A 13,447-nucleotide genomic window follows, 5' to 3' on the forward strand; every position below is an offset into this window, starting at 1 on the left:
TGAATAATTAGTATACGAATAGAAAAAAAATCTGGATAGCAAAATGTTAATAGTGGTTATTTCTGGGAGATGAGTGGCCTTTCATTGGTGTGTTATATATTACTGCATTGTTTGAATTTTTACAACAACAACAACAAAAGAACAACATATTACCTTTGTAATAAGAAAAAATGAAGATATAAAAATAAATTCAATGAATGACTTGCTTTCAGGGGGCGGTTTGGGTTGGAAGAGCTTCAGACTGAGCCTGGTACAGTGGCATAAACATGGGCTTTGGCGTCAGACAGCCCTGAGCGGGGCCCCATTGCCCCACCCCCGAGGAAGGCGAGGGGGGGTGGCAGGGGGCTGCGGAAAGGGGCTGGGCTGGGTTGGGCTGTCTGCAGCTCTAGTCCAGGAGGCTGAGACTTCGAGAGGGACTTAGAGAAGGCAGACGCATCCCGAACTCGCTGGAGGACAAGGTGAGGGGCGTTGATATTGGGGTTTTATGGAGGTCAGACAGTGGTTCCAGACCCCTCGAACCCATAGCCAGGCAGATGAGCAATTCTTACTGCACCACTGCAGCTGAAGCAGAGGTGACCTGGAGTGGGGTGTAGGCAATGAGGACGACTGAGAAAGTAGTAGGCTGTACAGACTGGGAGCAGAGACTAGCGGAGGGAGGAGGGGAGAAAAACGGGGAACCAGGAATGTTGGGAGGGGGACGAGGAATACAAGGAGGGAGGGGAACCCTGAGGGGGAGTGAAGATCCAGAGAAGAGAATCGGGGATGCAGAGAGGGATTAAGGAATACTGAGGGGCAGGGTGTGCAAACGTAACACGGAGGAGGATGTAAGAAATGGGAAGAAGGAATTCTGGAGTAAATAGGAAATGTGAGGTAGGAATAGGGAGTAGGGAGCCAGGCTAAGGGAATACGGAGGGGGGCATAAGGAATGAGGAGCAGGGAGCGGGGGAGGGGCAGACAGGCTGGGACGGAGGCCCCCTAGGGAGGCGGAAAGGGGCGGGACCACTTCCGGCCTAGAGAGGGGAGGGCAGTCTCCGAGTTTCGGAGGGGCTTGGAGTGAGTGGACGCACTCGGGAATTGTAGGAGGACGAGGTGAGCAGCCGGGTCGGCTTTTGGATGAGAGCCCCGCTAGGGGTCGGCCCCACCCTCTGGGATCTGGAGAAAACCTGCCTTAAGGACCGGATCGTACCGGATCCATCCGGCTGGGAAGGGAGGGGACTGGACCCGGTTTGGCCGGGCCCAAGATGGAATCACTAGCTCAGTATTTATTTGAGGAGGGGGTGTAATAGGGAAGGGGCGGAACCAAGATGCGCCTGTTTGGAGGGGGGCGTGTTAGGAAGAAGGGCGGGGCCAAGAGACACTGGACTCTGTAGGGCGTGAGTAGGGGAGGGGCCGGGTCCACCAGACACTGCGACAATTTTGGAGGAAGGCTTGTTGGGCAGGGGGCGGGACCGAATGGTACTGCGGACCTGGAGAGGGGCGTGTGTCGGGGCAGAGTGCCAGACTGAGACCACGACCATTGCGCATGCGCACTATGTTTCGCTAGAAAGGGGCGTGTTGAGAAGGGCCAGCACTGAGAAGAGCCAGCTGCTGAATGCGCATGTGCACGGTGGACATCAAAGAAAGGGCTCGTGCTGGGAAAGCGGGCGGGGCTGAGAGCGGCCCTGCAGCCGACGCGCATGCGCTCTATCGACCTGCGGCTGGGTGGGGGGTGCACTGGGAAAAGGGGCGGGGTCCTCAGAGCTGCCGCGCTGGCACATCTTCCTGGAGAAGGGGAGGGTGCGGCTGCAGAGAATTGAGACTTAGAAGCTTTGAATTCCTGTATCTGAGAACGGAGTCGTTGGGGGTGGTGGAGGGGGTTGGAATTGGGGACCTACGGAAGGTGAGGATCAGCCTCCAGGCACAACAGGGGAGAGGACGTTCAGTGGGCTTCAACTTGACCCAGGCCTTCTCCCCTTCAGGCTCAGCTCTTGCCAGGCCAAATTGAGACATGTCTGACACCAGCGAGAGTGGTGCAGGTCTAACTCGCTTCCAGGTAAGGCCTCTTTCTGTCCTTTCTCCAGCTGCTTTTCCTCTCCAGCCCTTGTTGCTGCCCCCAAGTCCCTTGGCTCTTCCCCTCCCATCCTTGTCCTTCTCCACCTACTTTCCTGCCTGGGTGTCCCCCTGCCCAGTGGAGGGAGGGAGAGAAGGTGGGCGGGCCCCTCTTCTGCCATCAGTTCTTGCTCAGAGGAAAGGGAGGCCTTGTTGGGCTGAGGTGGTCAGAGCACACCGCAGGTAGGAGTCAGTACAGGTCAGAGAAGTGTGGCCTTGGAATTTTGGAGCCATTTGCTTAGTTGGGGGTGGGGAGAAGGTCTATGAACTTCCCTGCTTCCTCTTGCAGGCTGAAGCTTCAGAAAAGGACAGTAGCTCGATGATGCAGACCCTGTTGACAGTGACCCAGAATGTGGAGGTCCCAGAGACACCGAAGGCCTCAAAGGCACTGGAGGTCTCAGAGGATGTGAAGGTCTCAAAAGCCTCTGGGGTCTCAAAGGCCACAGAGGTCTCAAAGACCCCAGAGGCTCAGGAGGCACCTGCCACCCAGGCCTCATCTACTACTCAGCTGACTGATACCCAGGTTCTGGCAGCTGAAAACAAGAGTCTAGCAGCTGACACCAAGAAACAGAATGCTGACCCGCAGGCTGTGACAATGCCTGCCACTGAGACCAAAAAGGTCAGCCATGTGGCTGATACGAAGGTCAATACAAAGGCCCAGGAGACTGAGGCTGCACCCTCTCAGGCCCCAGCAGATGAACCTGAGCCTGAGAGTGCAGCTGCCCAGTCTCAGGAGAATCAGGATACTCGGCCCAAGGTCAAAGCCAAGAAAGCCCGAAAGGTAAGACCTCTGCAGTCACCACCCTTGGTTTTCTACTCCTCTCTCAGTTGGTTCATTTGTTCTACAAACATTTAGAAAGATCCCTGTGCTCATCAGGGCTGTGAGGGGCACTGAGAGTAATGTGATGTAATTCCTGTCTTCAGAGAGCTTGCAGACTGATGGGGAGGTGCAATCTGAATGTAATGCAGTTTATGTTTACATAGTAGCTGCCCTGTATTAGGCCTTGAGCTAAGCACATTTATGCAGGTTATCTCATTAAATCTTGAAAGTAATTCTCATAGCCCCAATTTTATGGAGAAGGAAGCTGAGTTCCAGAGAGGTGAAGCGGCTTGTCTAGGATGGTTCAAGCAGAGCCAGTAGTGGGCACAGAAAGAGAAGAAGACTCAGCCTCCACCCACCCTTGGTTTGCTCCTGGCCTGCTAGGCAGATGAAACACCTGCTCGGAAGTCAGTGAGAAACAAATCCAGGGTTCAGCATGGCCAACATCTATTGAGTCAGGCTGTTACTACAGGGGTGGGATTAGTGGGTGCTTCCTGGAAGAGATAGGGAGAGGAAAAGGACCACTTGCTTCATCTGGTGACGTTGAGCTTCCTCTCTGTTGATGCAGGTGAAGCATCTGGATGGGGAAGAGGATGGCAGCAGTGATCAGAGTCAGGCTTCTGGAACCACAGGTGGCCGAAGGGTCTCAAAGGCCCTAATGGCCTCAATGGCCCGCAGGGCTTCAAGGGGTCCCATAGCCTTTTGGGCCCGCAGGGCATCAAGGACTCGGTTGGCTGCTTGGGCCCGGAGAGCCTTGCTCTCCCTGAGATCACCTAAAGCCCGTAGGGGCAAGGCTCGCCGTAGAGCTGCCAAGCTCCAGTCATCCCAAGAGCCTGAAGCACCACCACCTCGGGATGTGGCCCTTTTGCAAGGGAGGGTAAGAACTCTGTCATTTTTATTCCGCCTTTTCTACTGCCTTGGCTGCCCTTTTCTTTGCCATCGTCTCAAGTTTTCTGCAAACTTGTTTTGGTCTTTCCATCTTTTTCTACTCTGCCAGGCAAATGATTTGGTGAAGTACCTTTTGGCTAAAGACCAGACGAAGATTCCCATCAAGCGCTCGGGTAAAGTCCTACCAATCCTCCCTCTGCCCTGAGCTCTGCCCTCCATTGCCCTTACACCATTGTGCTGGGGATATCCCCTGCTCTTATGCTTATATCTCTGTCCTCCCAAAGTTCTAATTTGGCAGTGCTAGCATCTCTGTTGATAAGCACAGAACCGGGTTATGCCACCCTTGGTGTGGTTGGCAAAGAGTCTATAGCTTGGGCATCAGGGCCACCTGGCATCTCTTCAGTCAGGTGCTCACAACACTCTCCCCTTGCAGACATGCTGAAGGACATCATCAAAGAATACACTGATGTGTACCCCGAAATCATTGAACGAGCAGGCTATTCCTTGGAGAAGGTGAAGGGGCAGCACTGGGGGATGGGCACAGTGGGGAAGCCTTGAATTGAACAAAAATGTACAAGTCCCTTCTCGGGAACCAAAGAGACCTGCTAATCCAGCTCCATCGCTATGCTGAGGGGCAGACAGTGGCCTAGGGAGGGGTGTAGATTAGCGATGGGTCACACAGCAAGTCAATGGTAAAAGTGCAGCTAGGACCCAAGACACCCAACTTAGTCCTGGCTTCTGTCCGTCCATGGCAGCTCCTGCCATGTATTTGAGATTTCACCTCTCCCTTTCATTCCCCATTCTCTGTCTCCCTAGAGTCCCACTCACCACAAAGATGATGATGACAATAGTACATTTGCAGTGTGTTTACCGGGTGCCAGGCACTTAGCTATGTACTTTGTGCGTATTATCTCACTGATTTCTCACACATGCGAAACTCCTAGGTACATAGGGAGCTGCAGCATGCCCCGGAAGCTGAATTTTGTCATCTCACAAGCTGTTCTCCCCATCCACAGGTATTTGGGATTCAATTGAAGGAAATTGATAAGAATGACCACTTGTACATTCTTCTCAGCACCTTAGAGCCCACTGATGCAGGCATACTGGGAACGTAAGCTGGGAAAGGGCTGAGGTGTGGGGGGCTTCTGCTTTGGCCATGTGCTGCTACCCCTTCTTTGTCCTACTTCCCCCATCCTCTTAGAGAGTCAGGAAAGACAGGGTCTCAAAAGCCCCGTCCCAGTTCCTATGCATAGTTGGAGCCCTGCTTACAGTAGTGGCACCTGATTATGATTGACTGGAGGGTGTAGGAGCCTGGAGTGGGACATTCCTGCTGTCAGGTTTGCTGTCTCTGTAGAAGCTTCCCAGGAAAGCAGGCCTGTCGTTGCTTGCCTCTTCCTACTGGGTGCCTGGCCTGGCTTTGGCAGAGTGGTTCTCAAGGAGGGCTTCCTGGTGTGGCTGGATCAGTATGCATGAAGCGCAGGAGTGTCAGTGGGGCTGAAGGTTCTGGGACAGAAAGAAGGGACTCACATTGACTGAGTGCTTGTGTTGTACCAGGTTGGCAGCCATTCTTCCATCTTCTTGGAAACCCAGGGAAGGGAAAATATGATTTTTCTATTTTACTGAAGAGTAGACTGAGGCTTGCAAGTCTAAGTGCCTTGCCAAGGGTGGCATAGAGCTGGAAGCAGAGACTGGGTAGAATTCTGTATCTGAGGAATCTGGGAGAGGCTAGCCTAGTGAGTTGGCTGGCGTGTCTGTTGCAGATGGCTGCTGAACATAAACCTCTCTGTCCTGTTATTTCTCTAGGACTAAGGACTCACCCAAGCTGGGTCTGCTCATGGTGCTTCTTAGCATCATCTTCATGAATGGAAATCGGTCCAGTGAGGGTGAGTGGCTGGGCTTGCAGCTGAATGGGTGGCTGTGGTCTAGATTCCATGTGTTCAATTTCTGTCCCTGTCTCCTCTTGCCTCCCCTCGCAGCTGTCATCTGGGAGGTGCTGCGCAAGTTGGGGCTGCGCCCTGGGTATGATTGGGCTCTCTCAGCGCTTGCTGTCCGTGTTGTCCTTTGGCAAGAGAGGACGGTCCTAGGATTGCATCAGTCTGGTGGTCTGGTGGAGCGGGTGGGGTGCTGGACTGGGTAGAGGGCCCAGGGTTCTGACCTGGGTGGATGATGGGCGAATGGTCCTGAACTCTCTGCTCCCTCTCTCAGTGTCTCTTGGGCTTCTATGGAGCTTCCCTCTTGTGCTGGAAACCTCTTTTCCATCTTGGAAATGCCTCTGCCCACATCTGGGAAGTGCCATAGCCTTGAGTGAATTTATTTGTTTATTTATTTTTCTTTTTCTTCTCTCAGGATACATCATTCACTCTTTGGGGACGTGAAGAAGCTCATCACTGATGAGTTTGTGAAGCAGAAGTAAGTATCTCTGTCTGGTGTTCATGTGTTCCATGCATTTGGCCTATTTCAGAACTGAGTGATAAAGCCGTGGTGCATGGATGCATGTGTCTATGTGTGTACGTATTTGCATATTTGCATGTATGCAGGTGGGATTATTCCTTGGGCAGTGATGGGAAACAGGAGCAGCACATGTTTCCTGATCTGTTACATATACCTCAACATTTGTCTTGAGACCAGTTCTGCAAGGGAGAGATTATCATTACCATCATTGTACGTATGCAGAAACTGAGGTTTAGAGAGGTGAAGTCATTTGGTCAGGGTTACACAGGTAGCAAGTAGAAGAGTTATGTTTAGAACTTGGCTCCAAAGCCTTAGTTCTTTTTATTCTGCTAACTAGAGCTTCATAGAAATTAATTTCCGTAAAGAAATGACATAGAATGGTAGCTTCAGGCAACCAGGTACCATGCTGGGGAGTTGACTTGTACATCTCATTTCATTTTCATAACTACCCTGCAGCTGTCATTCCATCCCCGTTTTACAGTTGAGGGACCTGGGGCTCCGAGAAGGGAGATCTGAGCATGGCCCACAGCTGGTATGGGCCTGGAGCCCAGTCCTCTTGAATTTCTGGCCAAGGCTCACCTATCCTTGGTCCTTGGAGGACATGCAAACACTCACACAGCCACACGCATGTGCACACAGAAACACACACAAAGGGTCAGGAATTCAGCATGTGTGAAGCATGCTGCTATTGGCTGTTCTTCCTCTGTAGTCTTTCTGGTCATTTTCTGTGGTGGACCTTTCTGGGCTTGGCCAGGCTGAGGCCAAGACACTTGCAGTGGGGTGTGCTCAGAGCAGGGGGCCCAAAGAATGGCTCCTCTGTTTACAACACACCCAACAGGAATCTGGGGTCATTGTGATGAGGGCGTCAAACTTGTGGCTTCCCTATGAACAAATGTCCCCCAACACCTCTATGTGGCTTCTGGGCAAGACCAGTGGGACAGGGCTCAATATTGGAAGAAAGACTGTAGTAATTAGTGGATAATGTTGCTATCTGGAGCCTGTCCAGTCTATGCATGGGTAGGCCATGAATGGTCTTAGAAATAAAGGCTTTGAACCTCTCTTTCCAAGGTACCTGGACTATGCCAGAGTCCCCAATAGCAATCCCCCTGAATATGAGTTCTTCTGGGGCCTGCGCTCTTACTATGAGACCAGCAAGATGAAAGTCCTCAAGTTTGCCTGCAAGGTAATTGGAGAGCTCCTTGAGCTTGGCAAGTCAAGAGCATGGGGTGCCCCTGGCTGGGGCAGGCTGTGTGCAGAGCAGCCTGCAGTTCAAATCTGAATGTTTTGGTGCTTCTGTTAATTGTCAAAACACCGTAACAGGCACTTTATCTGAATCATTTAAGCCTTACAACCTGATATGTCATTGCCCTGTTACAGATGAGAAAACCGAGGCCCAGAAAGGTTGGTAGGTGACATGTCCAAAGTCATGGGGCTAGGAAGTGTCAGAGCAGGGATGGAATATTAGGTGCATAATTACTGGTAATACTGTATTATTACTATTATCTTTTTATACTAAGCATGTAGCATAGTGCCTAGCATAAAGAGTAGATGCTTAATCCTCTTATGCTCCTTCTGATGGTTATTTACATAGTAATACTGTATTATTACTATGGCTTAATCCCTCTATGCTCCTTCTGATGGTTATTTTTGTTTCAGGTACAAAAGAAGGATCCCAAGGAATGGGCAGCTCAGTACCGAGAGGCGATGGAAGCGGATTTGAAGGCTGCAGCTGAGGCTGCAGCTGAAGCCAAGGCTAGGGCCGAGATTAGAGCTCGAATGGGCATTGGGCTCGGCTCGGAGAATGCTGCCGGGCCCTGCAACTGGGACGAAGCTGATATCGGACCCTGGGCCAAAGCCCGGATCCAGGCGGGAGCAGAAGCTAAAGCCAAAGCCCAAGAGAGTGGCAGTGCCAGCACTGGTGCCAGTACCAGTACCAATAACAGTGCCAGTGCCAGTGCCAGCACCAGTGGTGGCTTCAGTGCTGGTGCCAGCCTGACCGCCACTCTCACATTTGGGCTCTTCGCTGGCCTTGGTGGAGCTGGTGCCAGCACCAGTGGCAGCTCTGGTGCCTGTGGTTTCTCCTACAAGTGAGATTTTAGGTATCTGCCTTGGTTTCAGTGGGGACATCTGGGGCTTATGGGGCTGGGATGAGGAGCTGGATGATTCTAGGAAGGCCCAAGTTGGAGAATGATGTGGAGAGTGTGCCAAGACACTGCTTTTGGCATTTTATTCCTTTCTGTTTGCTGGATGTCAATTGACCCTTTTATTTTCTCTTACTTGTGTTTTCAGATATTGTTAATCCTGCCAGTCTTTCTCTTCAAGCCAGGGTGCATCCTCAGAAACCTACTCAACACAGCACTCTAGGCAGCCACTATCAATCAATTGAAGTTGACACTCTGCATTAAATCTATTTGCCATTTCTGAGTTTATTGCTTTTTTTGGCGGGCTGTCACATTTTGGTATCACATTTAAAAATCAGTGAGTTGGGAAAGTTTCCACCTCAGTCTGTGTTTAGTTTGAGGTGATATTGTTGGATTCCCAGGAGCGAGATTAACACACCTTTCTGGGATAGATTGGGCCTCACGTCTAATTGTTGGATTCCCAGGAGCGAGATTAACACACCTTTCTGGGATAGATTGGGCATCACGTCTAGCCTTCAGGGTGGTGGGATTTTAGTGGAGTGGAGTTCAAGAGATTGTAGTTACAGAGGACACACTTTGAAGGAGAGGCTTGAGGTCGGCAAGTCTAGAGCAGAAAGTGTAAGTAGAGGAGACTGGACATCAAATATAGAATCCCTTTTTGAGAAATTTGAATGAGGAGAGAGAGGGGTACAGAGCTAAATGGAGATACAGGAACAAGGGAGCATTTTCTTGGGGAAGGAGAGAGAGACTTGAGTAGGGAGGAGTCAACGGAGAGGGAGAAGTTGAATGTTGACTTTTGCAGCCCAGTCCTGGAGGAGGTGAGAGGAGTTGGGTTGTGGGAAGGCCTGGGAGAAGGGACTACTTGGATAGGACTCAGAGAGGGGGACTGTGAGAGGATGTTGAGCAGTAGGGAGGCCCCAGTAGAGGATGGAGCCCATGATTTTTGGGGGAACATAGCAAGGTGCTCAGTAATCTTGGTATAGGAACCATGAAGATGAGTGTTGGTTTATTCCAAGGTTTGGGTTCTGCTGTTTGGATCTGGAATAAGAACACAGGACCAGGGCAGTGACTGGATGAGTCTGTACCTTCACCACTGTGTCCATGGTACCTGACATGTAGTAGTTGTACACAGAGTGGTGGAAGAAATGGACCATGGGACCCAGGCAGGCTTGGGGAGGAGGGATGAGGAGAGTGTGTGATAGATTTGGGGACAGTGCAGGAGTCTGTGGATGGATATCTGTGTGAGTGATGTGCATCTGACAGTGCAGAAGTCTCAGTGAAGTCCTCATTAGGAGTGCCTGCTATATGTCTGGCAGCATTCCAGGTATCTGGAAAGGGATATTGAGAGAATAAGAAGTGTGATCTGGGGGACTAGTCAGACAGTGGGATGATTGTATTTAGGAAGTCACAGCACAGAGAGCTCTGGGTGATGGGGAGGTTCAAGGAATGGGTAGTCGAAGGGTAGAGATGCTTCCTGCGGATGTGGAGTCAGTGGTCTGGGAGGCCAGGGTATTGGTTGGGTTATCCACGTGGACAGTGAGATCACCCAGATGGTGGCAGGAGGTGGGAGAGAGGGGAGCATTATGAGCCAGGTGCGAAAGTACCCACATGTGGTGTCCTCTCAGCTACACTGCTCACTAAGGGACAGGGCCCTCAGGCTATTAGAGATCCACCTCCCTGTTTTGGGGGGGTACTGCCCTGGACCACCTTTCTCCCCACGAAGCCCTCGCCATCTCCAATCCCAACATTACTGGGCTTCTAATCACTGGGACGATCTTGTGGACAATGAGGCCCCGGTAATGGCCACCTCTCCTCTCCTGTAGAATCTATAAGCAATAAAGGAAGGATGTTTATTGCTTAGGGAACAGAATTTTAAAAAGAGAAACACAGCTCCATGTGCAGCAAGACAGCTCCTTACCTGTGGCTGTGAATTGAGACCTGCTGAAGTGATCTTCACTAGAAACAGAGGCTCTTCCATTGAAGATTAGGATATGGTCTCCTCAGGGCCTGGGTAGTACCCAGGACAGGTAGACAAAATCACAGGCAGCTTTGGCCTCCTAGGAAGGACTCTCAGTGGGTACTGTGTCTAGGGCCCCCTCAGATTCTCTGGTGATGTCCATCTGAAAATGGAAGGGGTGGGCGATGATGAGGTGGTGAGGAACTCAGGGACTGTGATGCTAAGAAAAATGAGTTCCAAGTGTTTGATAGAGTTAAGTGTGACCCATAGTCATGCAGAACTCTTCTTTCCTCTTGCCTTCCTTCCACAGAACACTGGGCTTGCAGAGCACCCACCTCTTCTTCCCTTCCCACAAAGCCTAGAATTTGACAGGAGAAGGGGTTGGCTCTTCCTCACTCCTCACTCCCCGCTCCTCAAGTGTCAGACTGAAGGCAGGTGGGACAGGGAAGGAGAGAGCAGGTCTGGTCCCAGGCAAGCAGGGGAGTGTTCGGAGCAGGGGGAAGGAGTGGCAGGGGAAATGAGGACAGACCCTTGTTCATGTTTTTGCCATCTTTATCAGCCTGGAGGCCGTTACTGTGACGAATGAACTCCCACAATTTTCAGTTTTTTCTTCAGTATATTATTAAGTAAATTCCAAATAATTGTAGATTGTATCATGTATCTTCCCCTTGGCTAGTGGTGGCCAGAGCCCCTTTAGCAGCTGCTCCACCCATTTTTTTTTATTATCACCCTTTAAGAAGCCTTTTTAGACATTTTTATCCTAATTGTCCTTCCCCATGTAGTTTTATTTACACAGATATACTGTAGATATCTATTTAATAACTATGTATATTTGTGCTTTATACATAAAAAATAAACCTTACTCTTTTTATTCAATACAGGGTTAATAATGAATAAAATATTTAAGTAAAAAGTTAATGTGAAGGTAAATCAATGTTGAACTGGTGCATAACATCCATCCCTTCTACTATGATAATTTTGTTCATTGGCTCATTGAACAAGCACTGGGTGTCTGGAGAAGAGGTTGACAGACTTCCACGGGCTGGGTAATCATGCACCTTTTGGTGAGCACTCACATGGGACACAAATATCCCCACACAACCCATCCTGAGAGATCTGTCCACTTGCTCCTCATATATATGCAGGCAAAGCAATTAGAACTGTGCCTTGCACATAATGAGTACTCTTAAGTATTTTATTACATGGTCATTATTGCTATCAATTCTCCAATCTCATTCCTTCCCAGTCTCTATCTGGCAGACACAATCTGTATTGATCAGTGCCCCTGGCCAGGTCGCTTTCTGGACAGAGATCAACCACATGCATGGCTGTTGAGTTTTGACTCTGAAGAGGATTTCCTTTTTTTACTTCCCGTCAGGGTCACACCTGAGTGCGGCTGTTGCACCACAGCTCAGCCTCCAGCTAGTTCCTGCTTACCATGTGTGTCATTTACAAACCATGCTCCTGGGCTTTTTTCCTTCTTTGGGAAACTGGTTGTTGGGAACTCCGTACAAGGCCCTCGGTGTGAGCTGAGGGAGGGCAAGCAATGCGGCAGGAGAAGGTGTTATGGGGAGGGTGAGCCTCCCGTAACTCACTTGTGCCTGCAGGACCTGCTCCGGTCTGATCTCCTGTGACCACTGCCCTTTGGTGATGAAGCATTGTCATTACCTGCCTGACTTTATGGTTTGGTGGATAAGATGGCACAGGCCTAGGGTGAGCAGCTCAGGTGCATGGTCACTTGGGGTCCCGTGGTTAAGTGCTCATACTCTACCAGGAACCAGTAGTTCAACCTTGTTGAATTAATCGTCAGGTGCCAGGTGCCACTTCTCAAAAGGTGAGCGGTTATTTGATGAAGAGAGCATGGCTTTTGCTCCAAAATGCTAGAAGCTCGCGCTTTGATTCTCCAGATGGGGCTTCTCACAGGCTCCACACAGCATCCCAATCTGTCAGACATTTATTTGTTCCTTCAACTGCCATGTATAGTGACTGCAGGGTTCCATTTAGTAAGCACCCTGTGCTGGGTGCTGGGGTGTTCCTGTTCTCAAGACGGCCAATCCAGTGAGGGAAACACTGGCAGCACCGAGGGGAACCATAAAGGGCTGTGGGAGCCCAGAAGAGCTAGTGATTTCCTCCTCTGTGTATAGGCATGTTGTTAACCGCTGATGGCATGTGTTAGGAACATCTGCACAGGTGCATAGGTCCAGACACACATTTCTATATGCGGCTATAGGCGTTTCATACATACATTTCATTATGGACATGAGTCAGCAGTCAGCGTGCTCTGGTGGAAGGAGCCCTTGACTGGCAGGAAGGAGCCGTAGCGTAAACTCCCCCAGCTCCCTTACATGGTCCCTTGTGCCCTCGGACACGTCCCTGCCCCTCTCTGGCCTCATATCCAAAGAGCATTGGCTCACCCGGCCTGCTCTCTGGGGGCCGCACTTTAGATAGTGGGTGGGGAGCACCCAGACCGTGGCCTGGTACACAGTGGGTGCTGCGCAAGTGAGAGTTACCTCGAAGGGGAGGTGCTTTGTAAACTGGGCCTGGTGCTCTGTGATGAACATGAAGGTGGTGCCGGTTGTGTGCATGCACACACAGGGTTGTGTGCAGGGAGGCATGCCCTGTGGAGACGGCCACGTGTCTAGCTGGGCTCCAAGCTGTGTTGGCAAGGCCAGGCTGGCTCCAGCCAAGATGGCCCTGGCTGCAGGGGCTGCCATGGGCCAGGGTCACGCCTCTAGCAGCCTCTGACTCTGCTCTGAGAAGTGGGCCATGAGGGAGTCACAGGTCAGAGTCTACCTTGAGGGGAGGCTGTCAGTCTAGAGATAACAGAAAGGGAGCCACGAGGACGCAGCCATCCATCAGGGCAGCGACTTGCCTGGGGCACCCCCACCTCTCCAATGGGGGAGCTGAGGGCAGGCGGGTAGGCCAGCTTTCAGTCCTGGCTCTGTCTCATCCTAGCTGCCTGCCCTGGGGCCACTCTCTGCTTCCTCATCCATAAACCAGTGGCAGGAATGCCCACTCCATAGACTCGTGGTGAAGATGAAATGAGCCACATATGCGGAAGCAGATGGCACCATGATTGTGCATAGGTGTCCAATAAATGAC

General features: G+C 51.1%; 1 protein-coding gene and 1 non-coding gene across 7 annotated transcripts; both read left to right on the top strand.

The window, feature by feature from the left end:
- The first annotated feature begins 232 nt into the window (after nucleotides 1-232).
- On the top strand, nucleotides 233-8,671 carry MAGED2 (MAGE family member D2). 6 transcript variants are annotated; one of them, XM_008959216.4, is made up of 13 exons: nucleotides 233-458; nucleotides 1,959-2,032; nucleotides 2,378-2,869; nucleotides 3,477-3,785; nucleotides 3,906-3,969; nucleotides 4,230-4,309; nucleotides 4,813-4,907; nucleotides 5,600-5,679; nucleotides 5,773-5,815; nucleotides 6,143-6,205; nucleotides 7,316-7,430; nucleotides 7,904-8,346; nucleotides 8,537-8,671. In XM_008959216.4, exons 2-12 carry the CDS (start codon nucleotides 1,988-1,990, stop codon nucleotides 8,336-8,338), a joined length of 1,821 nt encoding a protein of 606 aa, XP_008957464.1. In that variant the 5' UTR covers nucleotides 233-458; nucleotides 1,959-1,987; the 3' UTR covers nucleotides 8,339-8,346; nucleotides 8,537-8,671. The 6 variants fall into 6 exon arrangements, with proteins under 6 accessions (XP_008957464.1, XP_008957465.1, XP_034805450.1 ...); XM_008959217.4 differs by lacking the exon at nucleotides 233-458 and adding an exon at nucleotides 625-1,089; XM_034949559.3 differs by lacking the exon at nucleotides 233-458 and adding an exon at nucleotides 751-870.
- On the top strand, nucleotides 7,025-7,152 carry LOC112438603 (small nucleolar RNA SNORA11). Its single transcript, XR_003027007.1, has one exon. It is a non-coding gene; the product is annotated as a small nucleolar RNA SNORA11 (small nucleolar RNA).
- Nucleotides 8,672-13,447: the final 4,776 nt, after the last annotated feature.

This window comes from Pan paniscus, chromosome X (assembly GCF_029289425.2).
Source record: "Pan paniscus chromosome X, NHGRI_mPanPan1-v2.0_pri, whole genome shotgun sequence".
NCBI lineage: Eukaryota > Metazoa > Chordata > Mammalia > Primates > Hominidae > Pan > Pan paniscus.

Coding starts and splice junctions, on each gene's coding strand:
- MAGED2 (XM_008959216.4), top strand. CDS start 1,988: ATGTCTGACACCAGCGAGAGTGGTGCAGGTCTAACTCGCTTCCAG. Junction 2,033..2,377: donor CAGGTCTAACTCGCTTCCAG/GTAAGGCCTCTT, acceptor TTCCTCTTGCAG/GCTGAAGCTTCAGAAAAGGA. Junction 3,786..3,905: donor TGGCCCTTTTGCAAGGGAGG/GTAAGAACTCTG, acceptor CTACTCTGCCAG/GCAAATGATTTGGTGAAGTA.